Here is a 19,193-nt window from a genome sequence, read left to right on the forward strand (position 1 = left end):
GCACCTGCAGCTGGTGAGGGCCTGTGGGAAGGGCCTCCCAACACGCGAAGGCCCGGCCAAGCCTGATCAGATCTTCACAGAGACATCCTTCCTCCGGGCAGCTCAGCGGCCACATGCCAGGTACAAGACACCGGCTACCGAGTCGGGCACTGCCCCAGCAAACCAGGGGCCTCCCGGGGAGGTCTGAGAGGCATGTTTCTTGCCTGCTCTCTCCAAACAAGGGCACTGCTGAGGGGGCTGGTGGCTGGACCGTGCTGTCCCACGATGTCCAGCCAGGCTGCTGCAGTGGGAGGAGTCGGCCACTACTGACCTCGTCTGTGTACTGGACGTCGTCCACGGCGTACTTCTCCTTGAAGTGCTCCTTCGAGTGGATCCTCAAAAAGAAGCACAGGGAACGCCAGGGTCAGGGTTTGGCCGCAGCTGGGTCCAGGCTGCCTTCTGAGCCCAGGCCAAGAAGCCCCAGGCCCATCCCTGCCCCAGCCGGCACCTGGCACCGAGCCGGTCTGCCCAACACAGGTTCGGAGGGCAAAGGACACTGGGCCACAGGGTGACTGCTGAACCCCACCTGCATCTCTCCACCTCCCCCAGCCAACCTCTGCTCCTCCTTCGAGTTCGTGACCCTGGCCGCCTGGGGCAAGCAGCTGCGGACAAACCTCCCTCCACTACCAATGAGAGCCCACCGGGCAGCCAGCCAGCCCACCCACGCTTTGGGGCATGAAATTAGCTGCCTCCCAGGCCCCCACAGAGCCTCTTTAAAGAAAAGTTTAAAAGTTAACATTTTAAAGAAGTCAGTAACAGTATTACTCACTGTGATGAGAAACATTCAAGCTTACTCATCGTCCCTGAAAAATCAGCCAGTGAGAAGACAAAGACGCAGGGCGGAGGAGGCTGGGTAGCCCTTGCCCACCTCACAAAGGGCTCCTGGTCACGGCTGCGCTGAGCAGGGCTGGTGGGTCCAGCAAGCACCATCCCCACCCCCCAGCCTCTTGGTAGGCGGATGAGTCAATGTCACTGCTGGTGACAGAGCTCACATCAGGAGCTCTAGCCGCCTGGGGGAAGGGTGTCCAAGATGCACACACACACACACCGTCCCACGCCTGGGCACCACATCAGCATGGGGGATTCACTCCCGTCCTGCCTGTGATTGCATGATATTCTAGTCACCAAGTGTCAGATCTGAAAGAAGCCTCAGAGGAAGTAGCAGATGGTTTTCAGATTGTGCTTCCTGGGCTCTCAGGGTGAGCAGACGACAGGCAGGTGGAGGTGCCAAGGACAGTGTACCTGGGGAGGCCCGTAGGGGACAGGGAGGGAGAGCGCTTTGGGACTCGGAAACGACCACCTCTAAAAGCAAGCTCCACGTGCCTCTGCAACACCACGGACCAACCAGCACCGCTACCCAGGAAACAGATTCCCACTCCCCTCTCTGAGCCCTGCACCATTTTCCTCTCCACCCAAACAAGCGTCCCAGACCGGACTGTGGCCAGGAAACACAGAGCACAATCCAGGGACAGATGGGCGGCCTCGGGTATCAGCAGCAGGGAGCTCACAGCCGTAGGCAGCAAGCCAGGCCGGGGAGACAGTGGTCCACTAAGATCGGCGGCCTGGTGCCCCAGAACCCTTTCTGCTTTACCGCCCTTTCGGCTCCTCTGAAGCGGGCACTGGGTATCAAGCTCCCGTTGTTAATTAAATCTGCACGATCCAATTGCATTAGCTTCTATGATTGAGATGGGACTCAAAGTTAAATGGCCAAAGGCTGTGCCTCCATTAGCACTGCCTGTGGCAGCTACGTGGGGCAGGAACTGATGACAAGCACCTTGCCTGGATGCTGGAGGCCCCGGTTCCAGGGCTTACCGCAAAGAGCTTGCTGACCCTTTGCTACCAAGCACTGACACCCTCAGCACAGCTGACCCTGCAGCCATTCACAAAAGCACGTGCCGGAAAGGCAAGAGGCAGGGCCATCGGTGTCATCTCCACATTCACGCTGACTGCCCCGGCTCCAGTCCCTGCTCAGGACAGACGCCCAGAATTCTCAGCAGGTCCCCAATTCACCCCTGGTCCCCAGTCACTTCATCCCCTCCAGCTGTGACAGGCATCAAAAGCAAACTCCCAAAATATTCAGGAAGAGCCAAGGACATGCTTTCGAGGCCAGCCTCAATGATCCCTACAGAGGGGTGTCTCGGCCATTAGCCTGGACACTGACCTTTTCACCTCACCCCCCGTCGGGGACGCTAACTCTCCCAAGCTGTCTTGCCAAAGGACACCTCGAGAAACGTGCTCCTGCCTGCCCTACCTGGGAGTCTTGGCAGTCAGTACTCAGCAGAGACCTAGGCGACTTGAGACCTGGGAACATCTCCGTGTATTCAGCCTGAGGTCAAGGTCTTGACAAGGTGGAACCGGAGGAGGTGGGGGGACGAGGGGGAAAAGGAGAGGAGAACACGAGGCAGCTGTGATCTGTGGGCGGCCCCAGGGCCGTGCGCTTGCCTGTCTACCCCTCACCTACCAGCCACGAGCCACTTCACCTGCCACGGGAGCCAAGGAGTGGCAAGGGCCAGCCAGCCCATGGGAGAGCCGGCTGAAGCCATCCCGATGTCCAGGAGGAAGTGAGTTCAAGGGCCAGCCTCACCAAATGCCCTTTGCCCACCTCGACGCACACTGGGCCTCAAGGGCCCCAGATCGCCCAACTAGCCACAGGCCTGGTTCTCAGCAAGAATAACCACTTGACAGATACAACCCGAAAAGCTGTAAGCATCTTTTCTGGCACTTTGCGTGTCATTTTTTTTTCTAAAGGGCAGAGATAATTAAGTTTGAATAGTACTTATTTTTCCTGTTTGGGGGTCAATTATAGTAATAATCATTTAAATGTCACCCTAAGAGGTAAGTGTGCCATGCCACCACGTCAAGCCAGCCACCAGAGGGGTTGACAGGAGAAGGAGTGGCATGTCCATGTGAGCCCTACAGAGCTGGCTGGAGGGGTCACTGGGCAGCTATATGCCACCTGAGTGCCGGGCTGGCAGCAGCCTCACAGAGGGCTGCATGGAGCCCTGACTGGAGTTTGGGGTCCAGTAGGGCAGCTCATGCCAGACCCCGTCGTGTGGGAGATCCAAGTAGAAGCAACTGGATGGGAGAGGATGGGTCAGTAGGGAAGCCAACCCCACCTCAGAAACTCTTCCCTTCAAAAGGAAGGGGCAGCTCTGGCAGGAGAGAGGAGGGAGGGTCCCACTCCAAAGGGTTTGTGTCTTCAGGAAGGAGCCAGTGTCTGGGAACCCGGCCCACGCAGGCCTCTTTCACAGGCAGCTGGGCCCAGCATACGACAGGGTAGGCCTTTCCCAGAACTCAGGGTCAGGGCAGGCGCAGCGAGTGCCCACACCCTGTGCGGGCCCTCCTGTGAGAAGGAGACTCTCAATTAATGCCCATGGTGCAGACACGTGGAGTCCTCTAGAAAATGAAATTTCCAAGCGCAGGTCTAGCTGGCAAGCTGACCACCCGCATGGGGCTAATGAATAAGTAACAGGGCCAAATCACAGCCGTTATCATCCATCTCCAGCGGCCGGAGCCTGCCTGCAGCCACATACAGCGCAGCGGCCTCTCCTCCCGCTCACCGCCCGGCACCCCGCACTTGCCCCAGAAGGAAGTCGGCAACCATGTCAAGGCTCTATTAGCTTGTTAGAGAAAAGCAGGGCTCTCCAAAGCTATGCAGGCGCCTGAACCCGGGCGGCGAGGCAGCACTTCCCAGAGAGGCCGGTGCGGAGAGCAGAGGTGATGGAGAGGAGGCCCATGGGCAGCAGAGCCCGGGGAGAGGGGCCAAACGCCTCGCCAGGCCTCGGGCTGACCGGGGTCAGGCTCCCCGCAAACTGCCTGGGGTCAGAGCCAAAGGAATTCCCTTGGCCCTCCTCAAGAAGGCCTGCACCTCTCATCAGTGCCCGGGGCGCCTTCCCTAAAGACGGGGGAGCCAGGGCCAGGCCGTCAGGCGGGCGGAGGCAGCCTTCGTCCCGTGACCCAGCTGTGTGTATGGGGTGGGGGCAGTGACTGTGAAAAACCACACTCTAAACACCCCACAGACACACCACCCCGCAACCCTATACCACACACACACACACACACACACACACACACACACCCCCATACTCCACCCCACACACACACCACTCCACACACATACTACACCACACATATATCACATCCCACAGACACACCACCCCACAACCACACACCACACACACACACTCCCACACTCCACCCCCCCACACACACACCACCTAGCACACATACTATACCACACTATACCCCCCAACAAACATACCCACACGCATCACACATGCACACACACTGCAGACACATACACACACACCACAGCACACATCAGTCCCCATCCCAGAAAGTGCAGCGCTCTGGGCCTCAGCTCTGGGGAGAGCCCCCTCCTCCCTACAAACCCCAGGCCGGCCACACTGTCTCACGTTCCAAGCCCGAGGCCTCAGCCAGGGATGGGAGCAGAAAACCGCCAAGGCTCCAAAGGTTCTAGGAGGGTCGCCCAGCCTGGCCCAAAGTTGCTCACCCTCTGTCAGTGCTGAAACTGCCCAAAGAGGCAATTTCCCACCTGCATAGAGGACCCCAGACACCCCAGCAGCCAAAACTGCCATCAGCTGAGGCTGATTCTGACGAAAATGATGGGAAACACTCTCACATGAAAAAGACACCAAACTTTTGTAAGCAAAGACTCCAAATAAAAACAAAATAGAAACTACCACACTTCTGTCCCCACAAAGGCCTGGGGTGAGGAACAGGCGGAGTAACAGGCTGCCCGCGAGCCCCCTGGTGTCTGCAGCCCTGACAACAGGACAGGCTGTTTACACGGGAAGTGGCAGATCTACAGACGGGGGTGTTGTTTCCCTGGATGACTTTGGATTGCAGTGTCTGCCAGATGGATTTTCAAAAGCCATCAGACAGAGACTCAAAAGGAAGCTGGGGAGCTGAAGGTCAAACGTTCAGTCCGGTGGGTCTCGACTGCAAACGCCAGGTAATCCCATCAGCCTCGCTCCCACCCTACTGATTATGAGCATCTGGAAACAGCTACACACATCAGATCTGGCTGCTCCCCACCTCCAGCCCCAGACAACCAACCCCTTCCACTGCCCTGTTCCCATCGTGCCTTCTCTCCCAAAGGCTTGGGACATGGGGACTAGGGGAGGGTCACACCAGAGCAGAGGAAGGGAAAGGCCTGCCGGGGATGGGCACGGAGGGGAGCCAGGTCGGCAAGAGACAAGGGGCGAGCTATCTGCTGCGGAGCCGGAACGCCCGTTGGGACCAGCTTGCTCGGTCTGGCCTGCCCAGCACGTACATGGAGCCTTTCCAAGAGGGAGACCCACCCTACAGACCCATCTGTACCCTCCAAGGTGCGTACCAGATAATCAGCTGCCCTGGCAAAGCAGGGACAGACTAAACGAGAACTTTTTACCAGCAGCTCTTAAACCCAGCCGTGGTCAAAGCACAGAACATCATTCCTGTATTATTGGAGATTATGCTCTAGAACAGCCAACCGGTAACAGCTGCTCCCTGACCAATCAGGTCCTGGGTTTTAAACCCTCAAGTCGGGACCTCCCTGGTGGTCCAGTGGTTAAGACTCTGCACTTCCACTGCAGGGGGCACGGGTTCGATCCCTGGTCAAGGAACTAAGATCCCACATGCCGTGCGGCTTGGCCAGAACAAAACAAAACAAAAGCCCTCAAGTCAAGTGCTGTTTGGCTCCCCAGATGATGGCTGTGGGGAGGCAGGGTGAGATTTGCTCAGGTTTTCCCACTGGCGTGTGGAGTCCCCGAGGCAGGGGCCACGCCCTGGAGGATGTCCACCCTCCCCCACGGACAGGCACTCCCTGACTTCTCATGAGAGTTAGCTCTGCATAAGCAGCAGCAGTCAGAAGAGGGGACGCACTCAGAGCCCCTCCACACCTCCTGACAGAAACTCGCCACTGCCCACGCCCACGTCTCACGGTGCTGCATCTCTGACCGCAGCGCTGCTGAGCAGTGGGCATCTCAGCACGCCCTGAGCCGAGAGGCAGGGCCACAGGGAGGCTGAGAGGGCAGCCAGGCCGAAGCCATGGGTGCCGCCCAGGCACAGGGGCCACTGGCAGGACGGGCTGAGGCTACAGCTCTGTGATCACCTCAAGGTGCGGGAAGGGCTCCGGGAGAATCTTCTCACGGAGACCAGATCTAAACTCTCACCAGGAAACTCCTCCAGTTACCAGGGCTTTGTGACAAATCACCCTGACACGCAGGGGAGTAAAAAAGCATGTATCACGTTCACGGACTCTGAAGGTCGGGGCTCGGAACAAAGCCCTGAGAGGGCTGGGGCTTGGCGTCACCCACTCTAGCGGGTGGTGCTGGCTGTCAGCGGGGCCTCTGGTCCCTCCACATGGGTGAGTTTGGGTTCCTCACTGAGTGGCAACTGGGCTTGAGGATCGAGAACCAGGTGGAAACCGTACCACACTTTACAGTCTAGCCTCAGAAGTCACACGGTGACGCGGCCACGTTCACGCATCGAGGCAGTCACCCAGGTCCTGACTGAGTGAGGGAGGAGGGAAAAGATTCCGGCTCTCCATAGGGAATGGCCACAAATACTGTGGACATTACAAGCTGCCTGTCCCCAGCACCCTCGCTGCTTCATTTCAGTGTCACAAATGTAACCACCCCACAGTGACCATCACTGTGACTACAGCCCTGGCGATGCCTCACGAGGGGCATCATCGCTGTTCCACAGATAAGGCATCGGAAGCCCAACAGTGGCCAGACCCGCTCCCCGGAGAAGCCCGCTGAGGTGTGGGAGCCCTGCCCTGGCCCTCTGCACAGAGCAATGTCCCTGCAGCAGCCGGATGCCTTATCCTTCAAACCAGCCGCAGACCCGCCAGCCTACCCGGTACTGAGCATTTTGGGCCCATGAGGCAGCAAAGGCTGCAATGTATACATTAGCCCAGAATAAGCACTTTCCTGGCAGAAATGACACGTTGGAAGGCGGCGAGCATTTGGCAGGATCCTCTGATCACCTTAAGCATCCCCAGTTAAGTACAGCTTCTGCCTCAGCGCCTCTGAGCAGGCAGGAACGGCTCCCGGGAGGGGTGGACAGGGCCAAGGGCCCTGAAGCTGGCAGGCACCACAGATGATGAGGGAGGCAGCCTCTCAGGCTCACCCAGGCCTCTGGCCTCACACTTCTCCCACAGCACAACCCTAGAGAACGACCCTGTCTCCCAGGTGAGCCAGCTGAGGCAGGGCCTACATCCTGGGAGCCGCAGAGCCTAGCCCAGAGGCCGGCACGCGGGAGGCACCCAGTAACGCCCTGCACTGCACGCCAGTGACAGGCTTCAGAGAAGGGCCCCAGGCTGCCCTCCCCACCACACCCAGGGAGGGGCTGCCTCCCACTGACCCAGGCCAAAGCCTCGGGCATCTTAACAAAGCTGGGAATCCGGAATTTCAAGATTAATAAATAGCACCTCTGAACAAACGTAACCATGGTCTGTGGCTCCAGCTCTGACACCCCTTCCCAGCAAAGGGTAACAGGCTCTGGCCCAGAGTAGGCTGTTAACAGGCCTGCCCGCTGACCCTCCCCCTTGCTAATTCTGCCCCCCTGCCCCGCACAGGCCCCCTGCACCCACCCCCACCCCAGCCAGCCAGCGGTCAGCAGGCACGGTCACACGCCCCGGGGTGCTCCGTACTTTCCCATCCAGGTGGCGTGGCTGGGAGGAAACCTGGGCACGAAGAGCGTCGACATCCCAGTGTCCACGTCCATCATGCCGTAGCAGCCTGGCTCAGTGACACCGAAGGCCCAGTGAAAGAAGGACTCCTGTGGCGGGAACAAGGACCCAGGTCACCCCGTCAGCAGGACAGAAACGGGAGGTGCAAGGAGAGAGGTGGGGTATCTGACTGAGCGCTTTCCTCCCCGCACCCTGGAGAGTCAGCTCGGGCTCCCTGGCTCTCGGTGCCTGACCCCCAGCCTCACACCACCCTCCACCTCAGCACTCTGCCCCCTGCACCAGCTGCAGGCTGCCGTCCCCTCCTTCCTCCTGGCTGGCTGCTCAGACCCTGCTTCAGGCCCGTGCCCCAGCCCCACCTGCACCCCACCTCACCGGCCACCCGCCTCAGGTCCCAGACAGGGCAGGTTAAGACACGGGTGCCCAGGAGCACCACGGGTCCGTCTCCGCCTTGCCCGCACTCCCCTCCCTCCCCCCACCTCTCTGCTACCCCCACTGCCTGCAGGCGGGCAAGATGCCACCTTGACTTAGACGCCCAGGCCGGGCATCTGCTCAGAAATGGATTCCTCCATTTAGGACTTCTTCCTTCCTTCTCCCACCCCCGGGGCAGCTGATGACTTTAGTGTTTAGCATTAAACACGGAGCTAAAATAGCGTTATAAAGGTATGAAGTGGAGGAGGCACTCTTCTAAAATTAATCTTGCATAACACCAGTAAGGGAGCCAACAGCTGAATTTAGGAGATTGGTTTTTAAGTCACAGACTATGGAAACCTCAAGAAGCATCAAGACTAGTCAGAGAAAACTTATTTAGACCTGCACATCTCCAGCAACAGGGACGGCAGGCTTGCAGCTGCAAGAACGATGCGGCAGAGGGAAGCCCTGCAGTAGGAGGTGCTTTCCATAGAAAACATTGCGCCGTGGCTCCCGGCAGTGGGTCTCGGCCTGTGCCCTGCGGGGTGGACGCTGTCCAGCTGCAGAGGCCACGCCTTACCACCCGCTCTCCGCACTTAGCTCCCCTCTCGTTCCCCTGCCTCCTCCCTGACCCGGATGCTGGACGCCCATGTCCTCTCGGCTCTGCCTGCCCCCGGGGAGTTCCCAGCGCATCAGACCTCCGCTCAGGGCAGCGCAGGGAGGAGAAGAGAGCGCTAGACTTGGGGTCGGGAGATGGGTTCTAAATAATCCCAGCTCCACCTCTAGCAAGTCATTTCCCTCTGAGCCTGTTTCTTTATCTGTAAAGTGGGGCCAGCTCAGGGCCCTCCTGGCTTTCTGGGTGAGCTCCTCTGTCCAGTGTCCTTGTTCTTGTTCCTGGGAACCGAGTGATGCCAGTGATTCTCAGCCGAGGCCACCACATCCAAGCTGGTTTCCTACAGCTGGGCCACCCGCTGCCCCACAGGGTTCCAGAACCTCGAGGAGCCCCTGGACCACTTCCCAGAGGAGGAAACCAAAACCCAGTGAGGGTCACAGGGTCGGCACTGGCCAAGCCAGGACCAATGCCCGGGCTGCCGACTCCTGCTCAGACCCTGCTCACATGCCTCCTCCCAGGACCTCTGCAGCCCCCGTCCTCCTTGCCGTGGCAGAATCTGGCCCCAGGAACTCAGCCCGCTCCATCTGCACCTCTCCCGGGCCAGGGAAGGCTGCCCAGCCCGCCCTCTGAGGTCCAATCCTGTGGATACTACCCCCGAGCCCAGAACGCCCATCCCCAGCTCCACCTGTCAGAATTCACACCGGCCTTCAGGGCTCACACCAAATACTGCCTCCTCCATGAAGCCTTGCCTGCTTGCTCCCCCAGGAGCATCGTCGCTCCAGACTTTGACCTGAGAGAGCTGAGGCTGGCTGGTGACAGCCCTGCCCCCCGCAGAGGGGGCTCCCTGGGGACCCAAGCCTCGGCCTGCTTTCAGAGAGCCTCTTCAGGGTCCCCCAGGGGGCAGAGCTGCCCAGGCCCACCAGGCCTGATGCTGGAGGAGGGCAGACAGCCCACAGCGGGCCTAGTGCACACTCAGAGATGTGGGAGGCTGCCGGCTGGGCTCACCTGGCGGAAGAGGACCCCGGTGTCGGTGCAGTAGCGCTGAGTCTCCTCCCCGCCCTGCAGCACCACGAAAGAGCCGGCCTGCACCGCCGGGTTCTTTCGCAGACGCTCACACAGGCGCCGCCTGTTCAGGGCAAAGAGCGCCAGCGGCACCTTCAGGGTTTCGTTCCCCAGCCAAAATGAGGGTCTGCAAAGACACAAGCAAACACCGCCACGCAGGCTTCTGTTAGCACCACCAGGCGCGTCCCCCACCCAGAGGCAGGACCCCCATTAGCGAGTGGCAAGCCGGTCCAAGCTCGGCCTGCCCATGACCCAGAAACAGCCCCTCACTGGGCCGCTGGAGGACCACAGGGGCTTGTCAACCACACCCTCCCCTCCTGTCCCTGAGCACTGGACCACAGTGGGGAGGAGAGGCAGCTGGGTCTGTTTAACTGGTAGACGGATGAAGCCCACGGAAGGAAAGTCTGCAGTGGTGTGGAGACACACCCCCAACCCCCAATTCCAGCCCTCAAGGAGCTTCCCATCCGTGCAAGATCTGGCCCAGACGACACTGGATCCCTGCCCATGTGTCTGCAGGCCGCCATCTTCTCTGCAAGTCTCAGACCCAGCAGCCTGGGCTGTTCCTCACCTGAGCCGGGACACCCACCTGTCCCCAACACACACACACGAACACACACACACGCCCAGGGCACGCAGCACCAGGCCCTAAGCCGAGCCAGGCTCGTAGGTGCCAAATGAGCAAGGAGGAAGCATGACAAGACAGACCTGGGAGCGGCAGCCCCTGGGGTGCTGGCCCTGAGGACGGCAGCTGGCAAGCAACGAGCTGTGCTGGCCTCGCTGAAGGCCAGGCAGAGCCAGTCCTGGCAGAGCAGGTGGGTGTCTCTCCTCACGCCCACACGGGCTTTCCTTTTCACTGAGAAAACACCCCCTATCCCCCTAGCACCCACTCTCCAGACCCCTCCTGCCTCGGGCCCCTCTAGACAGCTGCCCCCACCCGAGGCTCCCCCTCCACCTGGGCATGGCCTGCCCCTCCCCTCGCCTTTCTCCCCACCCGCCCCCCAAGTTGCTCCAGCATCAATTTTCCCCTCTCAGGATCATTCTCAGCATCCAGACATATAGGAACCTCACCCGGCTTGAAAATAAATAAATAAAAGCACTCCCCTTGACCCCCGTGCTCGCCAGCCGTCTACTTCTCTCTCCCTTTGCAATAAATATCCTCTGAAGAGTCACCCAGCCCATCCCCGTGTCCTGGCCGCCCGTGCTCTCCTCAATCCATCCCAGCAGACCTTGGCCCACCCCCTCCTGCACTACAGCCCCTGCCAGGCCACGATGGCCCCATGCTCCTGAATCTGCAGGTGGGTTCCCAGTCCTCAGGGGGCCTCGGTGCCCAGGACACTGGATGCCACGCTCTCTGCTGAAACCCAGCCCAGCACCGGCCCCTCCGGGCCCCCCTCCGTCCTCAGCTCACCTCCAAGCTGGAGCCCGGACCATGCGGCTCATCCCCATCTCCCACCTGGACAACCGCAGGAACTCTTACCTGCTCCCAGTCCCAGCCTCTGCCACAGCCTGGTCTGCACCCACCCAGAGGGACCCTTGAAAAATGGAAATCCCAGCAGGCATTACCCTGCTCAACCCCTCCCCGCTTTCTACTGCCCTTACAACACGGTGCAGACTTACTCCCAGCCACAGGGCGCTGAGGGGAGCCGCACAGGCATCCCACCCTTCCCGAAACTCCGAGAACGCTCCCACTGGGGGCCTTCGCTGCTGCTGTTCCCCGTGAGGAGTGCTCTCTCCCAGTGCCTACCAGGCTCGCGTTCTTGCTTTATCCAGGCCTCTGTAGAAATGCTCCCCCTTCCCGGAAGCTCTTCCGATAACCCCAACCAAACCTATCCGCTACTCTCTTCCCGCCTCTCTAGAGCCACGCATCGCTGCCGAACAGTATATATTTACTTGCTTGTTGTCTCCCCAGGTAAAATGTAAGCTTTGTGAGGGCAGGGACCTCGCCTCCTTCCTGGCACCTAAAATAGTGCCACGTGAATGACTAAACAAAGGAAGGAAGTGCACTCGTAGCAAGCGGGCCGGGGGCCAGCAAGGCCAGAGCCAGGGTGCAGGAGTCAGGCAGTGCGTGTGATGTGTGTTCGAGGGAGGCCCTGCAGGCTCTCTGGCCAGCAGGGAGCAGGCACGGAGGTCCAAGAGGGGAGGGACAGCCCAGAGCTGGTGCAAGAGAGGGGGCTCTGCCTGGGGCTGCAGTGAGAGTTGGGCAGGTGGAACCTGCCCTCACGGCCCTGGGGCACCTCCCACACTCACCTGGCCATGGGACCCTCAGAGGAAGGTGACACCTCCTGCACATCTTGGCTCCAATGGCACTTTCTCAGGATGGCTTTCCCTGGCTTCCCTCTTTAACCTTGCAGCTCTCTCCCCGGCCTGTCCCCCCACTTAGCCCTGGGCCGGGCTTCCCCCACTCATGTCTCCAAATCCACTCTCCCACTCTGTCCAGGCCTGGCCCACGAGGACCTCGTTAGCTCCAGGAGGATTTGGTGACTGGGAAACAGGGCAAGAGGCTGGAGAGCGGGAAGAGATGGGGGAGGACAGAGAATCCCATTTCCCTGGGGAAACCTGGAACTACAAAGGCTGCTCATTCTCCCCCCACCCAACCTGCCCACAGCTGTGTAAACCCACCCTGCATTACACTCTCTTCAGTCACCCCTTGGATTGAGGCTCGTCCAAGTCCCTGCTGAAATGACGCGTTCACTCTCCAACATAAATGTGTACTGGTGCTCACTGGTGAGGTCCGCCTCTGTCCACTAGAATGGAAACCCCATGAACGCAGAGATCTGGGTCTGCTCCGGTCCCTGCTGCCCCGTGCCTAGCACTATGTTTAGCACACAGCAAGCGTTCAATAAATATCTGCTGAGTGAACAACTGTCACAACGTGGGGCCACCCACGCAGCTGTGTGAAGTTGCCACATCAGCCCCAGAGGGGCAGGAAGCAGAACCCTCGGGCCAGCCTGGCCAGGAAGGGTGGAGGGGTCTTGCCCACCCCGCACATGCTGACAGGGCTACAGCCTCCCTGCTGTCCCCCTTCCCGGGCATGGGCCCCACTCACCCTCCTGGGCGGGTGGACACAAGAAGCCAGGGCTTCCTCTAAGCCATGCCACTTGCCTGCCATGCTCAGCCACAAGGATGAAAGGACAGAGGTGACAGCTCACAAACATGCCAGCACCCCAGCTGGCCGTGCTATCAGGAACTGAAAGTGCAGCCACCAGCACCCGTGCACAGAGTCCCCCAAGCTCCCTCCCATTCTTTCCCCTCACTCAGCAAAGCCCATGGAGGGGGTGGGCTCAGGGAAGAGCCTCGTCTCTACAGACTCCCAGCGGCACAGAGGGAACGGCACCAAGGCACTGCTGCAGATGGCCTCGGCCAAAGGTGCCTAGATCCGTGCAGACTCAACAGCACAACTGCCTGAAAATGCCCAGCCTCGGCCGGCGGCCTGCACAGCCCCACCCACCTCATCCCCCCGCCCCCCATGCCTCACGCCCCACACACCTTCTTCCTTAAACACACCAGCTACCGGGTCCACCTGGACTGCCACCACGTCCCCACCTGGAAGGCTCTCAGAAGGGCTGGGCTTTGTCTTATCCAGAACCTTCTGAGAGACCTAAATTCCTCAGGGCACCCAGACAGGACCTTTGTGGCCCAAGGGCCAAGCAGCCCAGGTCAAGACAGGAAACTCAATACGCTACCCTCCTGTGAGCATCAGCTGCTCCTGCAAAATCTACAACACAATCTAGTCCTCCATGGGCTCAGCCAGAACACAGAAAGGCAGCCTGGCCAGAGCCCCCAGGCAGGCCGATGGCTGCAGTCATTCATTACGGCAGGGTACCCCAGAATCAAGCTTTATAGAGACATGCCCTTTGATTTCTCATGACATAAACCAACCCCTCAGAAAGAATGTTGGGCCCAGAGCCATCGCAGGTGGCTTCTCTCTGCAAGTTCAGCAAAAGCAGCACCCATAAAACATCTCCAACTGGTTTCTGCTGGAGCTTTTGCTAACTGGCACCCGGAATCTAAAAGGCAAAAGCCAGGTCGTCCCCAGCTCCAAGTATAAATAAGGCACATTTTACTGCAGGCAGCCAAGGGCACAGGCAACGCCCGGGGAAGACCGCAGGGGCTGGCGGACAAAGGCTCCAGGGTATCAAAGAGACACACAGAACAAGCTCCAGCCCCCATGGGCCAGCCCACCCCCTGCCAACTGCCAGAGCCCAGGAAATGGCCAGTGACCAGCCCCCGCAGCAGGTGTGATACCACTGCCCCGAAACTCTCTCCTGTCCCCCAAATCAGTACTGAGTCAGCCCCTCCTTTGACCTCAATGGCCACCTGCAGGGTTCTCACCCAAGGGATTCATGCATAGTGTTTAGGGAGTCCACCTACTTGGATGGGAAAAAAAATTATATCTTTATTTTTTCTAATCTCACCTTTAAATTAACATTTTTTTCAATTATTAATGTAAGCAACAAACCACAACAGTATCAGCGGTGTGTGAATCTGTCACCAACAGAAATCAGAGGTATTTTCCTGTCACCTTATTGATGTCACAGTACCTCAGAATACCACTTTTACTCATCACTACTTCAACATTAAGGTGGTTCTTAGACCTGCTGCTTTTATTATTTAATGTATAAAGAAGCATATATTACTATACCACAAATTTATTTCTTAACATCTTGATAACTGTATTTCCATATAATTGGTTTTCCCTGTAATCCTCTGTATTTTATTTCATCATGCTGAGAGTCATGTCAAGGTCTCACGGATGCCCATGGGGTCCACAGCACAGACAAGGACAAGATCCCTGCACTAGGATGTGACACCACTTCTGGATGGGGCCATGCTGCTAAGCTTCCGGCAAGAGAGGCCAGTCAAGGACCGGCCTGCTTCCTTGGCCACAGCCTCCAGCTCAGTCCAGGCACCGAGCCCACCGAGCCCTCCGGCTGCCTGTCAGCAGGGCCAGCCCGCTCACCCTGGCTGGAGGGGCCTCACGGCAGCTGGTCAGCATCTCCCACCCTGCCTACCTTTCTCCTGAGGAGGGTCGCGGGGCTAAGCACACACAGGGACCTGTGTGGAGTCACACCAGGCCTGGGGAAGGGCATGGGAAGGCAAAGGGGCACTCAGTGGCCAGCCTGCCTCCCACAGACTCACCCCTCCCCCCAACCCCCAAGGTCAACCCAATGCGTCTTCTCCAAGAGCACCAGGTTCGTATCAGGGTGGGGACGGGCTCTGATCCAGAACCTGGCTCCTCCAGATACTTGCCCTCCAGAAATGCTGACTCCAGCGTGAACTATGACCCCACAGGTACACACCCAGGGCAGCTCACCTGCTGCTTATCACCGGGCAAAAGCCCTCTGGGCAGCAGCTCCCTGAGAGTCACTCAGTTAAAGAATTAAAGATACTCCTTCAGATATATGGGGATATATGTTTATGTATAGCTGATTCACTTTCTTATACAGCAGAAACTAACACACCATTGTAAAGCAATTATACTCCAATAAAGATGTTTAAAAAAAAAAAAGATACTCCTTCATCCTATTCAGAGTTCTGTTCCCACTCCCGCCCACCGTTCCTTTCCTCAATCACTGAGGGCTCCGTGCAAAGCGGGATGGCATGTTGGATTAGTGTAAAGTAAATCCTCCTCTTATTCATTAGGCACCGTGTCACCCAGCACCAATCACTGGGCGGCCACAGGGCCCTGGAGACACAAACCGAACTGGTCCCTGGGCTTCAAGGATGCCAGAGAGACATGAAGGGGAGCAACCTCTCACCCAACCACGATGGGCAGGAGTGCAGATGTAGAAGAGCATCCTGCCAGTGGGAAAAACTGGGATTCTCTGGAATATTAAGCAGGAAGCCTTGACTGGAGGTCAGGAGGGAGGGGGGTCAGGAAAGGCTTCTAGGAGGAGGAACTATCTGAGCTGAGTCTGCAAGTATGTGAACAATATGTCAGAGGATAAGGACTCTCCAGGGCCAGCCGGTGAATGGGCAAAGGGAGGTGGAGAAAGGAAAAAGCCATGTGGGGGGGGTCGATGCAGCAGGTCTGGCAACAGCAGAGAAGTCTCATCTCTGTCCATGGGAAGCTCAAGGCATGACTCACAGAGAAGGCAGGGCTCCCTCCCACCAAGTGATATTGGATTAGGGGAGGGGGTGGAGACGACCTCACGGCAGACTCTCTGGGGGCTGTGGGACCCTCTGTCTCAAACTTGAAGTCCCTGCCCAGGCTGGCAGGACAGAGCAGGATCAACCCTTAAACACTCCCCAGAAGAGCTTCTCAGGTTTCTAGTTGAATCTGAGATACTAGCTTAGGGCTTCCACTACTCCTCATATCACGTGGAGCACACTCCAAGCACCCAGGCCTCCCCGGGCCCAGGATCTGGAAGGACTCTACAGGCAACCAAATCCAACTCCTGGGGAGCCTGTGGCTGTGACTTGATGGTATGGTGTCTCATTATGCCTGACACTCTGATCTGTCCTGTGTATGCAGCTGGGCACCGAGCTTTGCTGGAAACACACTCGAAGCCTCTTCCACTTAAAGAATCGGCTGGGCTCTAAGTGTCCAACAGGGTAACCCATACCAGCCTGGGATGGCTCTTGCCAAGCAGGTCCTGCCAATCTCTGGAAGCTACCTGCACCTGTCAGGTCTCCCTTCCGATTACACACCTCTCCAAGGCCTCTGTCACTCAGTTTTACTGCTCCATGGCCCAGAGAATCAGTTTTGCTATAAGGGCCCTCCTTCCAGGATTCGGCCAGCTCTAGACTCACGCCCATCCATTCACCAGCCTGGCTCCCTGTCTCTTCGGGAGAGCAGCAGACCTCAAGTCAGCATGGAGCCCTGAATCCAAATGCAGCCCCTGGAACTCCCTGTGACCACCTGGTGGCCCAGATATAGGGGTAATTGACCCACATGTGGGCACTGGCCTACACCTACTGCTCACTCCGCTCTTTAAGACAGGGTTACAGGCTGGGCTCAAGGATCTGGCCCTAGACTCCTTGACACTCATCTGGGACTTTGCAAGCACAGTTCTCTGCCTCAGGGGTGCTCAAGAACTAGCACAAATGTCATCCAGGGAGTGAAGCCTACCCACACTCTCCTCTGAGCTCAGAATCCATGCCCGTCAATGGCACACACCAAGACTAGAGGCATGACATCTACCCCAGTGGCCCATGAACACCTAAGGGTAGGCCCAGTACTGTTCCTGGAATACAGCAGGTGCCTATTAAGTGTTTGACTTGCATGTCCTAAGCTCTCCCAACCTTGGAGCTGGGGGCCAACTGAGGGGGCCATTTTCTGTTGCCACTCTCCCTACCTTCCAAAAAGAGAGATGCATTTAGTCCACCAGTTCCCCCATTCTGATCTCAATTCCAGCCTGGCATCTGGGGCACTGCCCTCTCTCTACCACTCCCCTTCCCAGCCCCCAGCATCTCCAGGCCCAAATGCCGCCCCCATAATTGGGCCTTGCCCTGAACTCATACATAGCCCAGAGGATAGTCGTCTCAAAGGCAGATGTGAGCAGATTAAAAACCCTTGGAAGTTTCCAGTCCCTTAGGACAAAGTCTGGAAAAGCCAGCTGGGACACTGTGCCCTCCAGCATAGGGACACGCTCCACTGTCCCCCGTCCCCAGAACACTCTGAACTCTCAACCTTTGTTCAGATGTTCCTTCATCAGGGACATTCCCCAACGCTTCAGTGAGCCCACCCGTCCACATTTCCTGCCACTAGGACCATTCACCATTCTTTCATTCAGCAGAATTTATGAAGCATCTACTGTGTGCAAGACATGTACTAACAAGGTCCAGGAGCAAACCAGACAAAGGCCCTGACCTCACACTTTAAATGGAGAGAAGACAAGAAACAAGTTGTTTCTTTTTTTGTTATGTACTATATAATTTACCAGGCGGTGATAAGAGTAGGATAGGTGCTTAGGGAAGTCTTCTCTGAGGAAGTTCCATCTGGGCCCTGAAGGAAGAGAAGTGCCGCGCTAGGGAGGGGATTCCAAGCCCATCTCAAACGCTGCCTCCTCCCGGGGGGTCCCCAGGTCCCCAGCGCCCTGGCAACGCAGTCTTCCCATCTGAGGGTCGTGACCGTGAATGCGCGCGTGGACCCCACCTCGGCCGCACAGTGGGGACTCCACACGCGCGGGTGGGGCCTGAACGCCACTGCGGCCCCGAGGGCAGTGGGCAGTGGCCAGGGAGCTGACTCGGACGCGCAGCCAGACGCCCCGCGCTGGACGCCCAACCCGCGCGAAGAAGCGCGCTGCCCGCGGCCACACTGCACGCCCGGCGGGGACGCGGCCCTTTAACGGGGCTCTCAGCCCCTGTCCAGCCGGAAGGCCCAAGCCCCCGCTCCGCGCCGCCGTGCAAGGGCCGGGAACAGCAGCAGCACTCACCCGGTGGCCGCCGCCATGCTTGCCCGGCTCCAGCGTCACGTGAAGTGAGGCGTCAGCTGAGCCCCACTAGGGTCCCACTTCTGGGGGCGGGGCCTGGGCGGGGCCTGGAGCCATTGCCCCGCCCCCTCTAGTGAAAAGGTTCCGCAGGACCCGGAGCGGCGGAGCCCTGAAGGAGGGGAAGAATGTATCTACTCGCCGGCCCCCGGCTGCAGGCGAGGGGCGGGGCTGGGGTGGAGGCAGAGGCCTTTCCAGAATAGGAGGGAACTTACCGACGCAGTGGATACCTTGATTCTGCCCCTGACCTGGCGTCCCAGCCTGCCCAGGGGAAGGGCACCTTGAGAGAGGGAGCCTCTGACCCAGTCTAGGGACGGGGCAGAGGTGACAGCTGTTGCTTAAGAAGGGAAATGGCTTGAGCAAAGGCCGGGGCAATTGGAATAAACTAAAAGTTCAGGGTCCAGGAGGGGGGTGTGAGAGTGAGAGGTGCAGCCTCAGAGGTAAGCAAGGGTCAGATCTTGCACCGCCTTGAATATGGGCTGGGGAGTTACATCTGTTGGGACCTTTCCAAGCTCCCTCAACTGCAGGATGGAGAAGGACCTGGGGACAGGGAGGCCAGTGAGGAGGGCTGGGGAGAAGTGGGCACAGGGAGGGCACAGTTCAGGAGAACTGTGGGCATCCCCCTCTGCCCTGCTGGGTACTGTTGTTGGGTGCAGTGTCCTCCAGAAGGTTGGGGAGTGGCACAGGAAGGGTGGTGGTAAGTAGATGTTCCAGGGGAGCTCCCTGTGTTGCCGGTGCCTTCGAATAATAGTAATACTAACAGGTACGGAGCACTCAGTGTGCCCCAGTGCTTTGCAAGTGTCAGTTCACTGAATCCTCACAGTAGCCCTGTGAGGTAGGCTCTGTCCTTAATGCCATTTTACAGCTGAGGAAACCGAGGCCCAGAGAGGTAGATAACTCACCTGAGTTCACACAGGGGCTGACCTCATGCAGTAGTGAC

At 58.4% G+C, this 19,193-nt stretch overlaps 1 protein-coding gene across 2 annotated transcripts in view; it reads right to left on the reverse strand.

Moving 5' to 3' along the window:
• Nucleotides 1–18,302, reverse strand: part of PEPD (peptidase D) — a 114,941-nt gene extending 96,639 nt beyond the window's left edge. For both annotated transcript variants that reach the window (XM_061173285.1, XM_061173284.1), the window contains exons 1-4: nt 18,200–18,302; nt 9,765–9,948; nt 7,700–7,827; nt 311–374 (exon numbers count right to left, since the gene is read on the reverse strand). In XM_061173285.1, coding sequence (XP_061029268.1) covers nt 311–374; nt 7,700–7,827; nt 9,765–9,948; nt 18,200–18,216 — 393 coding nt within the window. In that variant the 5' untranslated portion in view covers nt 18,217–18,302. The remainder of the gene's footprint in view (nt 1–310; nt 375–7,699; nt 7,828–9,764; nt 9,949–18,199) is intronic.
• Nucleotides 18,303–19,193: the final 891 nt, after the last annotated feature.

Source organism: Eubalaena glacialis, chromosome 18 (assembly GCF_028564815.1).
Source record: "Eubalaena glacialis isolate mEubGla1 chromosome 18, mEubGla1.1.hap2.+ XY, whole genome shotgun sequence".
Lineage (NCBI taxonomy): Eukaryota > Metazoa > Chordata > Mammalia > Artiodactyla > Balaenidae > Eubalaena > Eubalaena glacialis.